The sequence below is a fragment of the Mobula hypostoma genome, chromosome 7, assembly GCF_963921235.1.
Source record: "Mobula hypostoma chromosome 7, sMobHyp1.1, whole genome shotgun sequence".
NCBI classification, from domain to species: Eukaryota; Metazoa; Chordata; class Chondrichthyes; order Myliobatiformes; family Myliobatidae; genus Mobula; species Mobula hypostoma.
Genome location: NC_086103.1, coordinates 180,736,848 through 180,761,614, shown reverse-complemented (window position 1 = coordinate 180,761,614; position 24,767 = coordinate 180,736,848). Strand labels below are relative to the sequence as shown.

At 43.2% G+C, this 24,767-nt stretch overlaps 1 protein-coding gene across 3 annotated transcripts in view; it reads right to left on the bottom strand.

Annotated features, from left to right (window-relative positions):
• Positions 1 to 24,001, bottom strand: part of LOC134349783 (52 kDa repressor of the inhibitor of the protein kinase-like) — a 46,378-nt gene extending 22,377 nt beyond the window's left edge. For 2 of the 3 annotated variants that reach the window (XM_063054652.1, XM_063054649.1), the window contains exons 1-2: positions 23,584 to 24,001; positions 8,212 to 8,332 (exon numbers count right to left, since the gene is read on the bottom strand). In XM_063054652.1, coding sequence (XP_062910722.1) covers positions 8,212 to 8,332; positions 23,584 to 23,675 — 213 coding nt within the window. In that variant the 5' untranslated portion in view covers positions 23,676 to 24,001. Of the gene's footprint in view, positions 1 to 8,211; positions 8,333 to 12,760; positions 13,146 to 23,583 lie in introns of those variants that run through there. The other variant, XM_063054651.1, reaches the window with a different exon arrangement.
• Positions 24,002 to 24,767: the final 766 nt, after the last annotated feature.

Sequence of the window (24,767 nt, the reverse complement as noted above, 5' to 3'; positions counted from 1 at the left end):
TGAAGGTAGGACTGGTTAGAGATGAAGGTGGGAAGATGTGCCTGGAGGCTGTGGAAGTGAGCGAGGTCCTCAATGAATACTTCTCTTCGGTATTCACCAATGAGAGGGAACTTGATAATGGTGAGGACAATACGAGTGAGGTTGATGTTCTGGAGCATGTGATATTAAGGGAGAGGAGATGTTGGACTTGTTAAAACACAGTAGGACGGATAAGTCCCCAGGGCCTGACGGAATATTCCCAAGGCTGTTCCATGAGGCGAGGGAAGAGATTGCTGAGCCTCTGGCTAGGATCTTTATGTCCTCGTTGTCCACGGGAATGGTACCAGAGGATTGGAGGGAGGCGAATGTTGTCCCTTTGTTCAAAAAAGGTAGTAGGGATAGTCCGGGTAATTATAGACCAGTGAGCCTTACGTCTGTGGTGGGAAAGCTGTTGGAAAAGATTCTTAGAGATAGGATCTATGGGCATTTAGAGAATCATGGTCTGATCAGGGACAGTCAGCATGGCTTTGTGAAGGGCAGATCGTGTCTAACAAGCCTGATAGAGTTCTTTGAGGAGGTGACCAGGCAAAGAGATGAGGGTAATGCAGTGGATGTGATCTATATGGATTTTAGTAAGGCATATGACAAGGTTCCACATGGTAGGCTTATTCAGAAAGTCAGAAGGCATGGGATCCAGAGAAGTTTGGCCAGGTGGGTTCAGAATTGGCTTGCCTGCAGAAGGCAGAGGGTCGTGGTGGAGGGAGTACATCCAGATTGGAGGATTGTGACTAGTTGTGTCCCACAAGGATCTGTTCTGGGACCTATACTTTTCGTGATTTTTATTAACGACCTGGATGTGGGGGTAGAAGGGTGGGTTGGCAAGTTTGCAGATGACACAAAAGTTGGTGGTGTTGTAGGTAGTGTAGAGGATTGTTGAAGACTGCAGAGAGACATTGATAGGATGCAGAAGTGGGCTGAAAAGTGGCAGATGGAGTTCAACCCGGAGAAGTGTGAGGTGGTACACTTTGGAAGGACAAACTCCAAGGCAGAGTACAAAGTAAATGGCAGGATATTTGGTAGTGTGGAGCAGAGGGATCTGGGGGTACATGTCCACAGATCCCTGAAAGTTGCCACACAGGTAGATGGGGTAGTTAAGAAAGCTTATGGGGTGATAGCTTTCATAAGTTGAAGGATAGAGTTTAAGAGTCGCGATGTAATGATGCAGCTCTATAAAACTCTGGTCAGACCACACTTGGGAGTACTGTGTCCAGTTCTGGTCGCCTCACTATAGGAAGGATGTGGAAGCATTGGAAAGGGTACAGAGGAGATTTACCAGGATGCTGCCTGGTTTAGAGAGTATGCATTATGATCAGAGATTAAGGGAGCTAGGGCTTTACTCTTTGGAGAGGAGGAGGATGAGAGGAGACATGATAGAGGTGTACAAGATATTAAAAGGAATAGATAGAGTGGATAGCTAGCGCCTCTTCCCCAGGGCACCACTGCTCAATACAAGAGGACATGGCTTTAAGGTAAGGAGTGGGAAGTTCAAGGGGGATATTAGAGGAAGGTTTTTTACTCAGAGAGTGGTTGGTGTGTGGAATGCACTGCCTGAGTCAGTGGTGGAGGCAGATACCCTAGTGAAGTTTAAGAGACTACTAGACAGGTATATGGAGGAATTTAAGGTGGGGGCTTATATGGGAGTCAGGGTTTGAGGGTCGGCACAACATTGTGGGCCGAAGGGCCTGTAATATGCTGTACAGTTCTATGTTCTATGTAATTACATAGAAGTCATGACTACAGCTACATTTCATTAGGAGTTTGAGGGAATTGGTATCTCACCAAAGACACCTTACAAATTTCTACAGATGTATTGTGGAGAGCATTCCAACTGGTTGTATCACCATCTAGTATGAAGGAATGGCTGTTGGGGATTGGAAAAAGCTGTTAAGAAGTTGTGAACTCGGCCAGCTCCATCATGGGCAAAAGTTGCTGCAACGAGGACAGCTGCAAAAGGCGATGCCTAAAAACAACAACAACAAAAGCAAGCAGCATTTGTCATTAAGGACCCCCAATCCCAGGACATGCCCTTTTCATTGCTACCATTAAGCTGGTGGTACAGGAGTGTGAAGATGCAGGGTTGACCTGAAATGTCAACTTACACTTGGTATCTGCATTGATGGTACTCAATTGCTGAGTACTTCCAGCATTTTTTTAAAACTAGATTCCAGCATCTAGAAAACTTACAAGGGTGTTGTCCAGACTTGAGGACCTGAGTTATAGGGAAAGGTTGGATTGGTTAGAACTTTATTCCCTTGAGCATAGTAGAATGAGGGTAGATTTGATAATGGTGTACAAAATTATGAGGGCTATAGACAGGTTAAATGCAAGCAGGCATTTTCCATAGGTTGGGTGAGACTAGAACTAGAGGTCATGGGTTAAGGGTTAAAGGCAAACTGTTTAAGGAGAACATGAGGGGAACTTCTTCACTCAGAAGGTGGTAAGAGTGTGGAGTGAGATGCCAATGGAAATTATGGTATATAGCAAATATGAGAGATGGAGCCAAGAGCTGGACAGGTGATTGGCAAAAGGGATATGAGAGGATTATGGGACGGGAGGCCTAGAGAGAAAGAAATGGGGGGGGGTGGGGGGGAAGCCCAGAGGATGGGCAAGGAGTATAGTGAGAGGGACAGAGGGAGAAAAAGGAGAGAGAAAAAAATATATAATAATAAATAAATAACAGATGGGGTACAAAGGGGAGGAGGGGCATTAACAGAAGTTAGAGAAGTCGATGTTCATGCCATCAAGTTGGAGGCTACCCAGATGGAATATAAGGTGTTGTTCCTCCAACCTCAGTGTTGCTTCATCTTGACAGTAGAGGAGGCCGTGGATAGACATATCAGAATGGGAATGGGACGTGGAATTAAAATGTGTGGCCACTGGGAGATCCTGCTTTCTCTGGCGGACAGAGCGTAGGTGTTCAGCGAAGCGGTCTCTCAGCCTGCATCAGGTCTCGCCAATATAAAGAAGGCTGCATTGGGAGCATCGGACGCAGTACATCAGCCCAGCTGACTCACAGGTGAAGTGTCGCCTCACCTGGAAGGACTGTCTGGGGCCCTGAATGGTGGTAAGGGAGGAAGTGTAAGGGCATGTGTAGCACTTGTTCCGCTTACAAGGATAAGTGCCAGGAGGGAGATCAGTGGGGAGGGATGGGGGGGACAAATGGACAAGGGAATCATGTAGGGAGCGATCCCTGCTGAATGCGGCGGGGGGGGAGATGTGCTTAGTGGTGAGATCCCGTTGGAGGTAGCGGAAGTTACGGAGAATATGGTGGACCCGGAGGCTAGTGGGGTGGTAGGTGAGGACAAGGAGAACCCTATTCCTCTTGGAGTAGTGGGAAGATGGGGTGAGAACAGATGTGCGTGAAATGGGCGACACTTCACCTGTGAGTCAGCTGGGGTGATATACTGCATCCCGTGCTCCCAATGCAGCTTTCTATATATTGACGAGACCTGACGCAGGCTGGGAGACCGTTTCGCTGAACACCTATGCCCTGTCCGCCAGAGAAAACATGATCTCCCAGTGGCCACACGTTTTAATACCACGTCCCATTCCCATTCTGATATGTCTATCCACAGCCTCCTCTACTGTCAAGATGAAGCCACACTCAGGTTGGAGGAACACCTTATATTCCGTCTGGGTAGCCTCCAACCTGATGGCATGAACATTGACTTCTCTAACTTCCATTAATGCTCCCCTTCGTACCCCATCTGTTATTTATTTGTTGTTATGATATATATTTTTTCTCTCTCTCTCCTTTTTCTCCCTCTGTCCCTCTCACTATACCCCTTGCCAATCCTCTGGGCTTCCCCCTTCCCCCTTTCTTTCTCCCTAGGCCTCCCGTCCCATGATCCTCTCATATCCCTTTTGCCAATCAACCTTCCAGCTCTTTGCTCCATCCCTCCCCCTCCTGTCTTCTCCTATAATTTCGGATCTTCCCCTTCCCCCTCCCACTTTCAAATCTCTTACTATAATCTCTCCCTGTAATCCAGGGAGCGGGAAGCGCAGAATCAAATATCGCTGTGATGATTGTATGTTCTAGTATCAATTGTTTGGCAACAATAAAGTATAAAGTATCTCTTCTTTCAGTTAGTCCTGACGAAGGATCTCGGCCCGAAACGTTGACTGTACCTCTTCCTATAGACGCTGCCAGGCCTGCTGTGTTCACCAGCAATTTTTATGTGTGTTGACGGCATATAGGTTCAATTTTAACATTTAAGTGAATTTAAGATAGACACATGGATGGGAGAGGTGCAGCTGGCTGCAGGTTGATGGGACTACACAGAATAATAGCTTGGCACGAGTCTATGACTATCTGGAATTATTTTGTCTTCCTGAAACATCGAGTGGTCATATCAAATCCAAATCAAAAGTCTAAGAGGTCAGTATGGATAGAAAAATTACTAGTAATTGTAGGACTTGATACCAGTATCCTAAAGTACTAAAAGTAACCACAGAAATACTAATTGTATGGACTGTCATTTTCAAAATTTCTGTAGATAAAGTGTAACAAATGTAATCACAGTAATTAGAGAAAAATCAGGGAAGTACAAACCAGTCAACCCAAATTGAACAAAAAGGGAAACAGCTAATGCCTATGACCACAGCATATTTTAAAAAATTGTTGATGTGTATTTATGAAAGGGAATTGGAACAAACAAACAAACCTATGTTTTAACTTTTGAGATGATAATAGATAAGAGAATCAATGAACGTGGTGTATTTGGATTTTCAGATCTTTAAAAGTTCATGACGTTACCGGTCAAAATTAAAGCACTGAAGGAAACATACTGGTATGGATTGAAAGACAATTATTGGCAGATAGGAAACAGTAGGAATAAAAGGGTCTTTTTTGTTTAGAAGTGGCAGTGATAACCTGTTAGGCAGCATAGTGATCAGTGATTTGGCCTCAACCATTCACAATATTTATCAACAATCTGGATGGGGGAATAGAATGTAATTCTTTAAATTTTCCAGTGACACAGAACTGGATGGAAATGGAAGTTCAAAGGATGCAAATGGGGTTCAAGACAAGGAATAGGCCCTTCTAGTCCAATGAGCAACCCACCTATTTTAACCCTGGCCTAATCTCAGGGCAATTTAAATGACCAATTAACCTACTAACCAACATATCTCTGGACTGTGGGAGGAAATGCAGCATCGAGAGGAAATCCACAGGCTCAGGAGAAGGATGTACAAGCATCTTACAGACATCAGAACTGAACTCCAAATTTACTGTAATAGCATCACACAAATCCCTAGGACCACAGACAAGTTAAACAAGTTAAGTAAGTAGGCATATACAGTAGCCCAATTATCCAATGGTAAGAAAAGCACAGAGGCAAATTATTTGCGTCATACTATTTAGATAGAAAAATGTTGATGGACAAAAGGACCTGGTTATCTCCACCCATCAGTCATTGAAAGTAAATGTTCAGGAGCAGTAAGCACTTAAGGTGATAAATGGAGGAAGGATAACTGCTACAATTATGTAGAGCCAGAGTGAGACCAACCTGGAGAACTGCGTGCATTGTTGGTTTAATAACCTAAAAGAGTGATTGAATACAGTACAAGGTTGTTCACTTGTCTGACATTGGGCCTACTGGGCCTGTAATCACCAGATTTAATTTTGTTTAATTAGGCCATTCAGCCCATCTAGTCTGCTCTGCTATTCCATGATGGCTGATGTAGTATCCACCAAAAGCCCATTATCTTGACCTCGCCCTACAACCTTTGGTTGCCTGATTAATCAAGAACCTGTCAATCTGTTTTAAATATAACCAATAAGAAAAAATCAGCAGGTGCTGGAAATCCAAGTATCACACACAAAATGCTGGAGAAACTCAGAAGGCAGGCAGGCAGCATCTATGGAAAAAGAGTTTAGTCGACATTTCGTGCAGAATCCCTTCAGTTGACTATGTTGTTCGTCCATCGTTGATGTCGATGAGGACCTCGACACCATAATGATGGTGTCGAGACTAGCGCGTGATTTGGATTTAAGTGAGGGAGAGTTGCGCAGCGTCAGCCTCACTCTCTCTTCCCAATTCCCATCTGGGTCCAGTGGCAAGACAGAGTAGAGACGGCTGGAGATGGGACTAGGTGCAGTGGATGACCAGGACGTCTTCTGTGTCTTGTCCTGCTCTACACGTTCCACGACGCTTGCAGAGACTGCCTTCTTGACCGTTGGACCTTCCATTGGTTTTGTCCGCTCAATCTGCCGGAGTCTGTCTTCACATGTCGGGATAGACAACTCCCTATCTCACTGAGGGTTTGAGACCCGTCGGCTACCCTCACCTGGTTTAGCCGGCTTGTCGAAGCCGTTGCCCGGGGTGTGGCCGCTATCGCATGCAAACAGCTACGGGGAGCCACAGGTGAGAGCTGAGTGCCAGGTGGGGACCAAAGGTTGACTATACTCTTTTCCACAGATGCTGCCTGGCCTGCTGAGTTCTTCGTGATTTGAGTGTGTTACTTTAAATATAGCCATGACTACAGCCATCTGTAACAATGAATTCTGCAGATTCACCACCCTTTAGTTAAATAATTTTTTCCTCATCTCTGTTCTAAATGGACGTCCCTCAATTTTAAGGCTTTCCCCTAATCCAAGACTCCCCCACTATAGGAAACATCCTCTCCACATCCACCTTATACAGATCTTTCAATATTCCATACGTTTCAATGAGATCCCTCCCCTCCCCCAACCATTCTTCTAAATTCCAGTGAGTACAGGCCCAGAGCTAACAAACATTCGCACATGTTAACCTTTTTATTCCCGAGGTTATTCTCCTGAACCTCCTCTGCACCCCCTCCAATGTTACCACATAACTTCTTAGATAAGGAGCCAAAAACTGCTCACAATACTCCAAATGCAGTCTGACCAATGCCTTATAAAGCCTCAGCATTACATCCTTGCTTTTGTATTCTACTCCTCTTAAAATGAATGCTAACATTGCATTTGCCTTCCTCACCACTGACACAACCTGCAAGTTAATGTTTAGGGAATCCTTCACGAGGACCTCCAAGTCGCTCTGCACCTCTGATTTCTGAATTTTTTTCATTTAGAAAATATTACACACCTTTATTCTTTCCACCAAAGTGCAAAGCCATGCACTTCCCTACATTATATTCTATCTGCCTCTTCTTTGTCCATTGCCCCAATCTGTCTAAGTCCTACACCTTGCCTCCTCAACCCTACCTGCCCCTTCACCCATCTTTGCATCGTCTGCAAACTTGGCCATATAGCCATCAATTCCTTCATCCAAATCACTGACATACGAAAAAAAAGACAAAATCTCACTGAAGGATACAAAATTCTGACAGGTCTTGACAAGCTTGAATGGAGGATACTTCCCACAGCTGGGGGGGGAAGAGGGCGGAGGGTCCAGAAATGAGGATCACAGTTTTAGGATATCAGGTAGGCCATTTAAGACTGAAGAGGAGGAATTTCTTCTTTCAAAGATGGTGACGTTGTAGTATTTCCTACCACATTCAAGGAGACAGATTGATTGCTAAACATAAAAGAGGGAGAGATGATCTTTAGGATTGAGATAAAGAATCACTATGACAGTATTGAATGGTGGAGCAGGCAAGACGGGCCGAATAGCTTTAAGAGAAAGAATCACTATGATCATATTGAATGATGGAACAGACCAGCAGGGCCGAACAGCTCACTCCTGACCATTTTCCTATGATAACTAGTGCTTTTTTCTACTTCCTGAAACAACGAGGAAGAATGCCGTGCATCCTTTCTGACTCTCCATTTTCTTTCCCTGCTAACTCAGGTCACTTTTGGTTTACTTGATTCTGTCCAAAACTGAGAGTATAGATTACTACGAAAGTTAGTGGTCATCGCCATCAGAGAAATTAATAGTAATCAATAGTTTCTTTTATTATTAGGTAACCCAAAGGCACAAGCAGAATGCGATGAATTGCATTATGATATTCTATTTGCATTTCTGTGTCAACTGTAAAACAGAACAAAGTATGAGAATATATCTTCCCAATAATCTGCTCTCCTAAATTTCTGTAAACTTAATCATTCCCACTGATGGATCAAAAGACGATACACAAACGATAAAATTAGAACATCAAGTCTTGGGTATCTTTATTAGGTCTGCACAATTTAATCCAAATATCTGTGGCAATTTTCAAAAGCTCAAAGTACAAATTCCAACTTACATTTGTGCATATTAGAGATTCTTCAAAATGTCTCGCACACAGCCTGTATTGTTTGTGAAGCTGCTCAGCAGAACGGTTTTCTAAATCTGCTCTCCGACAGTTCTCCACCCATTTCTGACACCTACATCAAACAAGAGCAACATTTCATATTACCCAACATCTCTCAAATTTTAAATTATTCATACTAAATAACCACATCAAAAGCATTTCCTTTTCTCAAATAGCAAACGGAATTGTTTCAAGGAGTGTCCCTGTACATGTGAAAAGGTGCAAGCCTATAGCTCTAGAATTCAGATTATTATTAGTTAAAATCTAATTATAGATTAGCTTTATTATTGACTGGAAAACCATATAATTATGGAAAGTGATATATACTGCTCCCAGGATAGACTGAAACAACTATAAAGAGCAGTACAACACAGATACAGGTCCTTGTGCCCTACCAATCCATGCTGATCACAGTACCCACCCAGCCAATCATGATTTCTTGCTTTGGCCCATATACCTCCAAGCCTTTGCTATTCCATGTACTTATCTATGTATTTCTTAAATGATACTTTGTACCTGCTTCAATCCACTTTCTCTGGAAGCTCATTCCATATAATCACCAACCTCTGTGTGAAAAGATCCCTTTAAAAATCTTTCTCCTCACCCTAAATCTATGCTCACTTGTTTGGTCTCTCCCACCTTGGAGGGTAAAGGATACTATTGTCCACCTTATCTATGCCTCGCATTTCTAAACATTTCTATAAGGTTACCCCTCGTTTCTCTGCTTTCCAAGTAATGCTGTGTAACTCTCTGATTTTGAGCTTATAAGTAAAGATCTGAGAATTTGTTCAGCCTGTTATCTCTGAAAGGTGTCCAAATCATGCCCCTACTTTAAAATCCATCCATTACCAATGACCTTACATGAAAAGTCCAAACAAGGATGAATATATAACCCACTTTTGGAAATCATGAGCATCTTGGAACATCTTCCTATCCTAAAGGCAGTAAGCAAACCCGGGTTTCTACTACTGGCTTCTATTAGGATTGAACACCATCTTGGAGAACAGGATCAATCCTTTCCCTCCATCTGTCTCCTTGCTTACCAGCACATTCCCACATACACCGATGATATATGGATATCTACCAACAAACTCAAATAGATCATGGGTAGGGGTAGAAAGGGAGAAAAGGAAGCAGCAATTGTGTGAATGAAATGCAAGATGACATAAGAACATAAGAAATAGAAGCAGGAGTAGGCCATGTAGCTCATCGAGCCTGCCCCGCCATTCAATAAGATCACGGCTGATCTGTCCGTAAACTCAGCTCCATCTACCTGCCTTTTCCCCATAATCCTTAATTCCCTCACTATGTAAAAATCTATCTAATTGTATCTTAAATATTTTTAGTGAAGCTTCAACTGCTTCCCCGCTCATTGACAGGTGGAGCATGCCCCATTGCCTCCAGCAGCCTAAATGCAATAGCCTAATTGAACTCAGAGAGACTACGTTGCCCTCAGAGCAAGGAAGCTTTAATCGATCAATGCCAGTCTTAGATTCTTTGTAACAGACAGCTCCAAACAAAACTTTTGGTCTATAGAGCAGTCTTCCTTCCTAAATTACTGTATGGAATTCAATCATGGACCACCTTCACCAGGCACCTAAAGGCCCTGGAGTAATACCACCAAAGATCCTTAAGAAAGATTTGAGGACCAGCCGGAAGGTGCACTAACACCTGGAGGAGTGAACTGGAGGAGGTCAACACAAACAGCATCTCTGGTGATAAAGCAGCACTAACTCTGATGAATAGGTCATGTCATCCGGATACCTAACTCACATCTCCCCAAACAGATCCTTTACTCCCAGTTGAAGCAAGGTCAGCAAGCCCGTGGTAGACAAAAGAAATATTCAAAGATAGAATCAAAATCAGTCTGAAGAAATTCAACTTAACTTCAAAAAACTGGGAAGACATTGCACACAATAGATATACCTGGAGCAAATCTGTTCCAAGGGGGAGCTGTGCTACATGAGAATAAACAGCTGCAAAAGGACAGACTGAACAACCAAGACAAACCACTAACCACATCCACCACTTATTCTTGCCTACACTGCACCAGAATGTGTGTATCCTGGACTAGCCCCAACAGCCACCAGAGAACATCATACACAAGAGGTCACAGTACTACCTAACTGGGATCAGTGAATTCACTTTAGTACACAAAGCATTGGCCAACATGTTCTCCAGCCACAAATATGACATTAAAGTAAATTGCAATGCTTTCAAGATGCCAACCCCAATCAATGGAACAGCATTATCCCAAAGAAAAGGACCCTTTTCAATTGTGTCCAGGATTTGCACGAAAACGCACCATGTTCATTCAGATTTATTTATCACATATGCATCAAAACAGTTCATTTGCCTTAACAACCAACATATCCAAGGATGTGTTGACACACATAGCATTGCATGCCCACAGAGCTCAGAACACAGAAATGTCAATGGAAATTTCAGGGAAAATTCATAACAGTTCAAATGTTAATATACATTGTGCATTAAGGATGAAGATTCTATAGGGAAAGAGGAGAGAGTAATTCCCACAGTATAGAGAATTTGGACTTGAACGACCTCATCAGGTGTAACTCAGTGGTTTATAATACCATCTCAAAGTCAGAAGGTTGTAGGTCCAGGTCCATTTCAGATTCTTGTACTGTACATGGTAAATCTGGAACTGAGGGAAAGCTATAGAGCTCGAAGTGCTGTTTGCTCACGGTTGGAGGAAGAGAGCTTGCTGCATGAGTCAATACAACGGGAGCTATCCTTGATATCTTGACCAACATTCATTGCACATGCAGAATTTAATACAGACAACTCTTGTTTTGATGTATACACGGGCAATTAAGAGAATGGTAATAAATTCTGGCTCTGCCACTGCTGTTCAGATCCTTAAAAATAAATTAAAACTTACACCAAAATTCCTGCATCACAACAGATGGAATGCACCCCTTAGGTGGAGGGTATCTTGGAAAACCCAGCAACTTAAATATCCTTTCTTAATGGCAGAATTTATTCATTACAGGATGTTAGTCTCAAGAATCAGATTTAATATCACATGCATATATTGTGAAATTTGTTGTTTTGTAGCAGTCATGCACTGCAATACATAATAAAAAACAACTACAAATCACAAAACTAAATAAATAAACATAACAATTAAATAAGTAGTGCTGGCTGGTGGCGTAGTGGCATCAGCGCTGGACTTCGGAGCAAAGGCTCCCGAGTTCGAATCTAGCCGGCTCCCTTGTACGCTTTCCATCCGTGCTGGGTTGAGTGTCGAGCTAGCAACTCGGCCTCGTAAAAATAAGAAAGCCTGCTAAAAAAAACTCTGTCATGACGGCGCCCCGATGACTCCACTCGGAGTTAAGGGCTTTCTTCTTCTTCTTTAAATAAGTAACGCAAGAAAAGAGCAAAAGAAACACTGAGGTACATTGTCCATTCAGAAATCTGTTGGCTGTGAGGAAGAAGCTGTTCCAAAAATGTTGGGTTTGTCTTCAAGTTTCTGTACCACCTCCTTGAAAATAGCAATCAGAAGAGGGCATGACCTGGGGTGATGGGGGTCTTTAATGAGAGATGCCACTTTTCTGAAATACCACCTTTTGAAGATTAAGGCGAGGATTTATTGCCCATTATCAAATGGTCTTAAGAATAGCTGCACACCATTTTCTCAAACTGCTTCAGCATACTGGCAAAGGCCTCCCACAGTTTTGTTAGGTAGGGAGTGACAGGATTTAAACCACAACAAGAAATTTCCATGTCAGGATGTGCAAGTCACAGGTCTTGCAGTTTCAATGGGGCTGCTGGGCTAGTATCTCTAGATGGTAGGGTTTGTTGATTTGGCAGATGTTGTCAAAGTGTAACAGCAGTGTATTTTTAGGCTGTTTGCACTGTAGTTACAATGGGCTGAAGTGAAACGAGTCCTGATGAAGGGTCTCAGACTGAAACATTGACTTTTTTAAATTCCTTTTCTGAGATACTGACCGACCTGCAGAGTTCCTCCAGCATTATGTTTGGGTTACTCTAATATTTTAGCTAAACAGGATGCTGATGAAGTGGATTGTTTGTCCTGGATGGTTTTAAACTTCTTGATGAGCTTCATTCATCCAGGCAGAGGAAAATATTTCATCTAATTCACAAAAATATGTGAAAATAATAAAAATACTGCCCCAAAATGATCAGCATTTCTCGTTGCAGATATATACTGTTTTAATAGTCTACTTCCAGTATCAGCAAAATTTGCTGCATTTTACTTTGATGGGTTGAATGACAAGGGACTGAGGGAAATGGGTGGTCGCCTCTGCGCATGCGTTCTTCGATCCCGTCCGCCTTGGACGGCGAGGCCTAGCGTCGGAAAGTGGAAACACAGGCCCGAACAGCAGTCGCCATCCCCGCTTACTGAGCTCGAAATCCGCAGCTTCCCCCCCACTGCGTGCACCCTCCCTGCACCAGGTCATGACCTTTCCGGGAGCTGGGTGCCTTGGATGAAACCAAAGCAAGTCTCATTTCTCACCTTTTGGGATCCCTGGGGAACCTGAAGAAAGGTAGGTCCGGGTAATTAGTGCTGCCCCGGCTGCAATTCGGGGCCGCGCAGAAATTCGGCATGTTTTATTTTAAATTATTATCCTCCTCTACCCCCCACCCCCTTCTAGCTTTACCTCCCCAAAACGGGGAACAGGATTCTGAAGCAAGCACAGGCGTCTTTCCTATCGCCGCGTCGCCCGCTAGATGCTGGCTGGGAGGTCTGGTCGGTCCTCCGATAGACCACAATGCGCCACGATTACGCGCCAACAAATGTACATTCAATTGCAACTCACCGAAACAGAGCGCTATTTTGCGAACAGCTGCAATGTCAACAGGAAATAAACATCGAGTGTTTATTCACCTCCTTAGATGGTACCTGACCTGCTCTGGATTTACAACATCTGCAGAATCTCTTGTGTTCAGAGGATTCACAGACACACTCAGATAAAAGAGAAAATCTAGATGCCGGAAATGCAAAGCAAAACACATAGTGCTGGAGGAACTCAGCAGGCCTGGCAGCATCTATGGCAAACAGTAAACAGTCAACGGTCGACGTTTCGGGCTGAGACCCTTCAACAATCCTGAACTGACAGAAACAGAACTTCAAGTATAAAATAAATTATTATTGAAGTTGCAGAATTGATACTTAAAAGTTGTGGACTGGTATAACACCATAATTAATGCTCTGTTCATCAATATTTTGTATTACACTAGATAATTTTATATGCTGAATGTATCATGTCTGCACAATCAATTTAATGTAAAGCAGTTTGCACTGGCGGTCTGCCCAAGCAAAGGGATATGAGTGTTTGATGTGATGCTCCAGCAGCCCTCAATGAAGAATGGTGTGTGGGAGACAGTGGTATTCAGCAGGTTGAAGCAATCATCACAGATTATAAGACACAAGGTGCCAGAGGAATTCACTCAGCAGACTGGCAGCATCTATGCAGAGGTGATGTTCTGGTCCAAGACCCTTTATCAGAACTGGAAGGGGAAGAAGCCAGAATAAGCTGGGGGGGGGGGGGAAGAAGAGTACAAGCTGCCAACTAATAAGTGCAAAGAGTCAGGTAACAGCAGAGACCACAGAGGGGAGTAGCGAGAGAGGGTCTCATTGAACTCCGAAAGAAGAGAAGGATTAAATGCCTTCAGGATATACATATCTTAAAGAGATTTCACAGTGGAACAGCAAATCATAGACACAAGAAATTATGCAGATGCTGGAAATCTTGGGGAACACTTTTTCATATGCAAAGTACTTCAGAATATAAGAAATTGGTGTATAGTCTTAAGCAACTCCTTGAAGTGACTACTCAGGAGGTGGTTAATGGTCTCGTAAAATGCTCTGAGAATGTTAAAATAAGCAAGGAGCTTGTTAACAACTAATCAAAGGTGTCTCCCAGAATGATCAATACTGACAAATGTAAGCACAGACTGAAACCAGATGAAAATAAGCTAAGGGACAACTCTCCACTGTAACATAAAAGCAGCAGGCATAAATTGGGAAGTTAGCTCCCTCAGCCAAGACACAAAATCTCAAAAGTAAAGAATTAGTAAGTGAGCAATTAGTTGTAACAGACAAGAGCCAATTGGGGTTTGATTCCTGCCTTTGTCTGTAAGGAGTTTGTACGTTCTTCCTGTGGCTGTGTGGGGTTCCTCTGGGTGCTCTGGTTTCCTCCCACATTCTAAAGATATATGGTTAAGGTTAGTGAGTTGTGGGCATGGTATGTTGGTGCCGGAAGCGTGGTAACACTCGCCGGCTGCCCCCAGCACATCCTCAGGCTAAGTTGATTGTTGATGCAAAGACAATGCATTTCACTGTGTGTTTTGATGTCCATATGACATAAAACTAAACTTAAATTTTAAAAATCTTTAATCTGTGACAGGACTCAGCAAACGGCTATGGAAGGACAGCTTAACCTCACAAACTAACTAACTGCCCAGTCTGTCTTGCCTTGCCTCAACTGTGAGATCCCTGTAATTCCCACATCGGTCTCATCATTCCCATATAGCTTTGAACAAAAAACGCTTGAGTGGAAGCAAGTCATCATTGATCTAAGGGACTCCCAAAGTAGTAACTCTTTCCCATATCTGCAAAAAAAAATACTCCTCTTCATGTATGTTTTACAAATTTCATGTGTTAAAAGTTACTATTGAACCCTTCCCACTGCTTTCTCAGCTTTGAAGATGAGATTTCTTTCTCAGGAATACAGCACAGTCTCAGGCCCTCCAGCCACCCAATTACACCTATGTGAGCAATTATCTACTAATCCGTACGTCTTTGCAATGTGGCAGGAAACCAGAGCATCCGTTGGAAATCCATGTAGTCATGGGAAGAACATACAAACTCCTTATAGATAACAGTGAAATTGAACCCAGGTCAGTGGTGCTCCATGATATTCTGGATTTTGCCTATTTTTATTTTAAAGAAGGAATATTACCCAAGTGGTGCAGTAAGCAGGAAGTGAATTAAACCCAAACTTTAAGGTAACTTTCTTGAGGATCACTTCTTACTTGGCCTCAGTTCATACTTCGGAAAATATTTAAAATGAGAGAAAGTAAGGTGTGAATGAATCAGGATGTATGGGGGGGGAGATAGAGGCTGTGGTATGTCGAATTACTGGGTGAACAAGTAGTCTTTAGGGTACTGCAAATCTGTGCCTTTACTGATGTTTTGGCAGCATGCTTGTGCGCTTGGAGGGTGCAGATTTTTTTTGCTTGTAGGGGAGGTGCGTCACTTTGCTGCTGCTTATGCGTGGGAGGGAGTAGCTGGGGGAGGGGTCTACAGGGTTCTAACATTTAACTGTTATTCATTCTTTGGGGTACTCCTCTGTTTGCGAAGAAAAAGAATTTCAGTATGTATATTGTATACATTTCTCTAACATTAAATTGAACCTATTGAAGGGGGAGGAGGCATGGAAGCACAAGAAAGCATAGCCAGGTGGTTGGCTAATTTACCCAGGAGAGGAGAGAATAGAACAGGCTGGGTTGAGAATAGTCAGAGTGGAAAAAAACAGCACAAGACAAATTCACGAAATGTTGAGAAGGTGGCAATTAGCTGGAGGAATGAAGTTTCCTGATTTTGTGGTTTTGATAAAGAGTCATGTTTATTCAGATATTTGATAACAGAAAGTCCATATCAGCCTGTGAAAGGGCAAGTTCAACTGTTTAATATAAAAAAAGAATGATTCTGATCAAAACTCTTAATATTGCTAAACATTAATAAAATTTGCTTCAGTATATTTTCAGGTCCTCAAAGATATAATACTGAAAAGTACAGCACAGGAATTGACCTTCTGGCCTACATGTCCATGCCAAACACCACTAAACTATCCTCTGTCTGCATATTCATATTCCTTCATTCATTGCATATTCATGTATCTATCAAATAGCCTCTAAATGTCGCTATCAGATCTGCTTTCACTACTACCCCCTGGAAATGGGTTCCAGGCACCCACCACTCTAAATGCAAACCTATTTTTATTTCCTCTTGCCTTAAATGCACGTCCTCTAATACTTGATACTTCTACCCAGAGAGAAAAAAAACTGTCTACTCTATTAATGTCTCTTATTTTTAACAAGTCTCCCCTCAGCTTCTGACCCTACAGAGAAACCTACTCATATTTAACCAAACTCTCCAGGAAGGTCCTACTCTCTAATCCAGGCAGAACTCTAGTAAACTCTTCTGAACACTTTCCAAGGTCTCCACATCCTTTCTGTAAAAGGGTGACCAGAACAACAAGTTTTTCTAGCCTAACCCCAAAATTTGAAATAGCTGCAACATGACTTCCTCACTCGTATACTCAAGTGTCCTAATCAATAAGCTAATATTTAAGTTCCTCCTAAATACTTAACCTTTCATCAGCTCTAGTCCACCCTATCCTCAGGGGAAACCCACAACATGTATAAAGCCTATCTATACCCCTCAATTTTGTATGCCTCTGTAAGGTCTCCCTTCATTCTCCTATGTTAAAGGGAATAAAGTCCTAACCTGTTTAACCTTTCCCTTTAACTCAGGTCCTCAAGGCCAGACAACATCTCTGTAATATTTTTCCCCACATTTTTTCAAAACTTATTGATCATCTTTTCTGTAGTTATGGTGACCTAAACATATCATACCAAACCAAACCCGGTACACAAGGTTCTGATTTACGAAGACTAATGTGCCACACTTTATTTCAAGTTTGATTGTCATTTAGTCATACATGAATACAGTCAAACAAAACAGCGTTCCTCCAGGGCCAAAATGCGAAACACAGTATCAACAGTCATATACAGCACAAGGCGCATATAGCACATACAAGATAGCAAGTTAACATACAGTCACAAAATATATAACCCAAGTCCCTGAGTGACATGTCCTGCAAATTAATGTTGCATGCTTGTTATTGGAAGAACAAGCAGATCTCAGCAGTCTGCAGAGGAGCGTACACACACAATCCTCAAACCTCTCTTTCCAACCCCAACCACCTGTGACGCCAGCTTCAAAGAATTATGGATCTGTATTCCAGGTCCCCATTCTACTGCACATCTCAGTGCCATACCATTTAATGTATCAGTCCTACCCTTAGCTTGTCCTGTCAAAGTGCAACACTTCGTATTTGTCTACATTAAATGCCCTCTGCCATTTTTCAGCCTATTTTCCCAGCTGGTCCAGATCAAGCTGCAGCTTTGATATCCTTCCTTGCTGTTGACAATGCTCACAATCTTGGTGTCATCTGTAAATTTGCTGATCCAGTTTACCACGATATCATCTAAATCATTAATATAGATCAGGAGTTCCCAACCTTGGTTAATGGCAGTGGTCCATGGCAAAAAACGGTTGGGAACTCCTGATGTAGATGATAAACAATAACAGACCCAACACCGATTCCTACAGCACACTACTAGTCACAGACCTCCAGTTAGAGAGGCAACCAACTACTACCATTCTCTGGCTTCTCCATGGAACATTGAGCTGCCAGTCCTGTCCTTCCTGCAAACAAGTTTTATTAATGGCTACAACATCATAAATCTATGTGCTTATCCATGCTCTAAGTTCATCTGCATTACCTACAATACTCTGCGGTGAATTATATGCAACCCAAAATATCAATCGCACCATGCTCAGCCTTTCAGTTTGTCTTTGCATGTAAACTTAACATTTATTTTCTCCAGCCACTTCACTTGCTGACCTGCCACTCTGGTTCCCACCCCAACAACTCTAGTTTACTAGCCTGCCATTGTGCAGCATGAGAAAAGCTTTCCGCAAGGATATTGGCACCTCCTCTTCATTTCAGGTGCAAACCATCCAGTTTGTACAAGTCCCACCTACCTTGGAAGGGAGCCCATAAGAACCAAAAATCTGAAGCCCTTCCTCCTGCACCATTTCCTTTGCCACATATTAAACTGCATTATCTTCCTATTTCTGGCCTCACTGGCAAGTGCCAAGGGTAACAATCCTGAGATCACTTTAACTTAGCACCTAACTCCCTGAACTCTCTTTGCAGGACCTCATCACACTTCCTACCCATGTCATTGGTACTGACTTGGACCATGAACTCTGCTTACCTGTCCCCTTAAGAATTCTATTGGCATGATCTCACCCTAGCACTTGGGAGGCAGCATACCATTTTGGAGTCTCGTCCTCATCCACTGAATCTCCTGTTTGTCCCCCTAACTAGCAAATACCTTAACACTACTGCTCGCCTCTTCTCCCTCATCCCTTCTGAACCATAAAACCAGACTCAATACCAGAGACCTGAATGCTGTGGCTGTTCCCTGCTATGTAGTCTCCTCCAACTGATGTTTGAGAGGAACGCCCACAGAGTTACCTTGCACTGCTGCTTATTTTCTTTCCCTCTCCTGATAGTCCCCAGTTATCTGCATCCTGCAATCTGGGAGTAATTGCTTCCATGTAACTCTTGGAAGTCAACCTGTCTCCCAAATCATCCAGCTGCAGTTCCCAACACAGTCTGTCAGGAGCTGCAGCTGGATGCACTTGTCACAGGTGTGGTCATCAGGAATACTGGAGGTTTCCCTGACTTCACACTTTGTATAGGAGAAGCATACCAATGGCCTGGGTTCCAATTCTGCTGCTCTACCTGTGCGATAAAAAAGAAAGGAAGAGAACTTAATAGAAATCTCACCTTAGCCTCCATCTCCTCTTGCTGAAGCCTCAATACCTTTTGTGCTTGAGTTCCTCAAGCTATTTGTTTTTGCCCCAACAATTTCTCCTCTTGCTTCCTTCAACAGTATGTCCAATGCTGATAAAATTATACCCTTCCACATCATTGTTCAATGATTCCAACTTATGATCCACATATCACAGGGAACAATTTCCCCTCACCTAGCTTACCGAAGACTCTCACCACCTATGAAACTTTAAACGGGTAACCTCTAAACTTTCTGTTCTCCAAGGAAGAAGTTATTACCTTTTCCAACCCCTCCTTATCCCTCACCAAAAAAAAAGGCATCAACCAACCCACTTCCATACTGTCAAATCCCAGATTTCTTGCTTGGCTGTTTATCAACTCCAAAAGTGATCCAGTATAAAGTTCAAAGATCAAAGTAAACTTTATTATCAAAGTACATTTACATCATCATATACAACCATGAGATCCATTCTCTTGTGTGCATACTCAATAAACCTACAGAAAAATAACCAGAACAGAATCTATGAAAATCTGCCCAACTAGGGCATTCAACCAGTGTGTAAAAGACAACAAACTGTGCGAATACAAAAGAAATAAAAATTTTAAAATGTAATTAACATCGAGAACATGAGATGCAGAATCCTAGAAAATGAATGAATTGGTGGGAGGACTTTGCCCGTGATGGGCTGGACTGTATCCACTACCTTTTGTCGGATTTTCAATTCAAAGGTATTGGTGTTTCATACCTGGTTGTGATGCAGTCAATATACTCTTCGCTACCCATCTATAGAAATTTTGTCAAAGTTTTAGATGTCATGCTGAATCTCCACAAACTCCTAAGGAAGTACTTTCTTCATAATTGCACATGTGCTGGGCCCAGGATAGGTCCTCAGAAATAATAACACATGGGAATTTAAACTTGCCAACCCTCTCCACTTCTGATAGGACTGGCTTATGGACCTCTGGTTTCCTTCTCCTAAATCCTTGAGATCAGTTCCTTGGTCTTGCTGACACTGAGTAAGAGGTACTCAGCCAGATTTTCAATCTCATTCCTAGATGCTGATTCATCACCTTTGATTCAGTCTACAACAGTAGTGTCATCAGCAAATTTGAAATTTGGTTTTGCAGCTGTATTTAGCCACACAGTCATAAGTATAAAGTGAGTAGAGCAGGGGATTTGTGGTGCACCTAAACTGATAGATTATGGAGGAGATGTTGTTGCCAATCGAACTGACTGGGGTCTGCAAGTGAGGAAATCCAGGATCCAACTGATCACCTGTTGGAGAATATGTTCTCCAACGGGTGGCTTCCTGCATTTTTCTCATATCCCTGCAAGCCATCTTTACTCTATGTACAGTTGCTCTCATAGAAGGTCAGTGACAAATTATGGATGAATTTTCATTCCATTTTTTAAATATATAAATACTCTTATCCCCACAAACTGGAAACAATTTCCAGCGACACACATAAAAGTTGCTGGTGAACGCAGCAGGCCAGGCAGCATCTACAGGAAGAGGTACAGTCGACGTTTCAGGCTGAGACCCTTCGTCAGGACTAACTGAAAGACGAGCTAGTAAGAGATTTCCATCTGCTTTGGAAAAACATTTAGAAGCCAAAAAAAAACTTAAAGAAATATCAGAAGAGTTGGCATAATGGGTCATTTCCACATTCACAGCAGAGATCATGGGCCTCTGAAGAAGGGAAAGAATGATAGGGTCGTAAAGAAAGCATTTGGCAAATTGGAGTCACTTTAATCTAATAGATGCCTTTCATTAATCTGGTCTGACACCATGTGGCTTAATGAACTGGATGTGCACTGGGACACATCATCAGTAAGGCAACCTGGGGTCATTACGTGTTTCGGGTCTTTAATCGTTAGACACCCTCACCCAGGTATCCCAGCCAGTGTTGATCAGGCCCAGCTTGTGTTTATCCCATGGACCAAGATAATGAGAGGCAGGTAACTCTAAGGGTTATGGCATTTTTAGACCTCATTGCCTGGCACACTTTGAAAAGGAGAATACAACTACAGCTCTGAAGATCCCTGAAACACCTGATGAACCTGTGATCTCTGTCTCAGAGCGGATGTTAGGCTATCTTTAAAGACAGTGAACCGTAGCAAGGCAGAAGGTCCCGATGGAGTACCTGGTAAGGCTCTGAAAACCTGAACCAAACAACTGGCGGGAGTATTCAAGGACATTTTCAACCTCTCACGGCTAAGGGTGGAAGTTCCCACCTGCTTCAAAAAGGCAACAATTATACCAGTGCCTAAGAAGAATAATGTGAGCTTCAGTGATGAAATGCTTTGAGAGTTTGGTCATGACTAGAATGAACTGCTGCCTCAACAAGGACCTGGACCCAATGCAATTTGCCTCTCTCCACAACTGGTCAACGGCAGATGCAATCTCAATGGCTCTTCAACGGCTTTAGACCACCTGGACAACACAAACATCTATGTCAGGATGCTGTTCATTGATTATAGCTCAGCATTTAATACCATCATTTGCACAATCCTGATTGAGAAGTTGCAGAACCTGGGCCTCTGTACCTCCTTCTGCAATTGGATCCTCGACTTCCTAACCGGAAGACCACAATCCGTGCAGATTGGTGATAATATCTCCTCCTCGCTGACAATCAACACTGCTCACTGGTGCACCTCAGGGGTGTGTGCTTAGCCCACTGCTCTACTCTCGATATACACATGACTGCGTGGCTACGCGTAGCTCAAATACCATCTATAAATTTGCTGACAATACAACAATTGTTGGTAGAATCTCAGGTGGTGAGAGGGCATACAGGAGTGATATGCCAACTAGTGGAGTGGTGTTGCAGCAACAAACTGGCACTCAACATCAGTAAGATGAAAGAGCTGATTATGGACTTCCGGAAGGGCAAGACGAAGGAACACATACCATTCTGACAGGCTACATCACTGTCTGGTATGTCGGGGTGGGGGAGGGGGTGCACTGGACCGAAAGAAGCTGCAGAGGGTTGTAAATTTAGTTGGTTCCACCTTGGACACTACCTCACATTTATAATATATAGTATTTCTGTTTTTGCACAATTTTTAATCTATTCAATAAGTATACTGTAATTATTTATTACTATTATTTTATTTCTTCTCTATCATATTGCGTTGAACTGCTGCTGCTAAGTTAACAAATTTCATGTCACATGGTGGTGATAATAAACACGATTCTGATGCTCTTGTCTAGCTGGTGCCATTGGGAAAAAGGTGCGGGTGCCTCAGGACTCACACCACCACGTTCAAAAAGAGTTATTACCCCTCACCCATGAGGCTTTTAAACCAAAAGGGACAACTTCACTTGCCCCATCATTGAAATGTTCCCACAGCTTATGGAGTCACTTTCAATGACTCTTCATCTTGTGTTCTCAATAGTTATTATTTGTGGATTTGCACAGTTTATTGTGTTTAGCAAACTGGTTGAACGCCTAAGTTGTTGAGGTTTTTCATTGGTTGTACTATAGTTATTATTCTATTATGGATTTACTGAGTGTGCCCACAAGGAAATGAATCTCAACATTGTATATGGTGACATATGTACTTTGAACTTCTGAACTAGGGCAAGCAGGCTTTTTACCACTGAGTTTGGGTGAGACTAGAACTAGGGTTAAGGCTGAAATATTTAAAGGGAACCAGAGGAGGATCTTTTTCACACAGAGGGTGATGTGCCTGTGGAACAAGCTGTCTGTGGAAGTGGGTTTGATTACAGCATTTAAGAGAAGTTTGGTTAGGTACCTGGAATGGAGGGCTACAGTCCAGGTGCAGGTCAATGGGAGTAGGCAGAAAAAGTTTGGCATGGACCAGATGGGCTGAATGGCCTGTTTATATGCTGAAGTGTTCTATGATTCTAATGAACCTAAATGGATTGTTGCAACTTATGAAAAAAACAGCCATGGGAGAGCCAGTGGATTAAACACCCTCCCTCTATACCTTAAAAAATGACATGAAAGTGCAGGAATGTGCAAGGAAATGGAAGACGTGGTGACAGGGCAGAGGGGGGAGCAGACACGAGAAGGGATGGGGTGACCAAGTAAGGCATGGGGTACAGGAGCGGAAATGGGTTGGAATCATAGGAATCTACAGCACATTACAGGGCCTTCGGCCCAAAAGCTGTGCCGACTATGTAACCTACTCTAGAAACTGCCTAGAATTTCCCTACCACATAGCCCTCTATTTTTCTAAGCTCCACGTACCTAAGTCTCTTAAAAGACCCTATTGTATCCACCTCTACCACTGTCGCTGACAGTGCATTCCACACACCCAATTCTCTGTGTGCGAAAAACTTACCTCTGACATCCCCCTGATATTTGCCTGGATGGCAACAGGCAAATATAGGGGCAGGGGCATAAAAGTGGTTGGAGAACGGCATGGGCATATAAGTGGGACAGCGTCAGACAGAGTTAGCGGAACAGGCGGCGAAAGAGAGACAGCACTGCGCATGCGCACCTCTCCCCTTGGACTCGGGCCTGCGGGCGGAGGCAAAGAAATCGGAGGCAAAGAAATCGGAGGCGAGCTCAGGCTCTAAGATCAACAGACGAACTGGAGAAACACCACAGCCTTTCGTCAACCTTCCCCATCCTTTCTCCACTCGGCCGCGGCAGCGGAACATTCCAGAAACAAGGCAGACACCACCACCCCCCAACCCACCGCGCTCACCTCGCGGGGTCTTTGGGGAACCTGAAGAAAGGGATCTCCGGGCAGTTGGTGCTCTTCCTGCTGCAGTTGGGCGCCGCACAGAAGTTCGGCATTGTCTTCGCTAGGCGTTTTACCCGACACTGAACAAAACAATGGTTTTGTTTGTTTTAACGCCGCCGCTTTGGGCTCAATGTGAAGTGATTAAAGGCCGTAACTCCAACCGTCGAACACCGTGCGTACTCCAACGCGCTTACGTCATCGCGTACGCTGCCTGCGATCCCATCCAGCGCTTTGACGTCGCCTGCTCGAGTTTCTGTGTTATCTTCCGGCAACAACACTTTCGGCCCCCACTCTCCAGACACAGTCCCACTCTTCGCCCCTTCTCCCTTCCCCACACATTGCCTGACCTGTTTCTGTTCTTTCAGGTTTCAAACATCCTGCAATATTTCATCACACCTATGATCAAGCTCATTTCTTTGAATTGGTGTAACTCTAGATGGTTTAATGTCATTTGCAGTACGTAAGTGTAAAGGACAATGAAATAATAGGTACTCTGGATCCGATGTAGCACTATAAGATAAAGAACATAATAATAATAATAATACACGTAATAAATATAAATGCAAAAATAACATATACGTAGATTGATTATATGTCCATGAAGTGATGCTAGGCACAGTAGTGTCTGTACACAAGGTGACTGACGAGCGGTGATAATGCAGTGGCAGTTGTGGGTGTGGAGAGGTGGGTCAGTGGGTGGAAGTGTTTTTGAATCTGGTAGTCCTGGTGTGGATGCTATTCTCTGATGTGAGTGGGTCAAACAGTCTTATGAGCTGGGTGGATTGGATCCTTCATGATATTACTGGTCCTTTCCAGGCACCTTTCTGTATATATGTCCTTGATGGCGGGTTGGTTGGTGTCGGTGATGCGTTGAGCAGTTTTAACTACCCATTGTAGAGCACTCCAGGCCGCAGCAGTGCAGTTTCCATACCATACAGTGATACAGCTTATTAGGATGCTCTCTACTGCACATCTGTAGAATGAAATGAGTATAGATGTGCACAGTCTAGCTATCTTCATCCCTGTCAAAATATGGATTGTGCTACTGTCTTAGATTTTAATGAATATCTCATTAAAGAGGAGGAGGGAGGAGAAGATGGTGACGCGACGCAGCGCGCGCAGCAGTTTCAAATGATATCGTATGT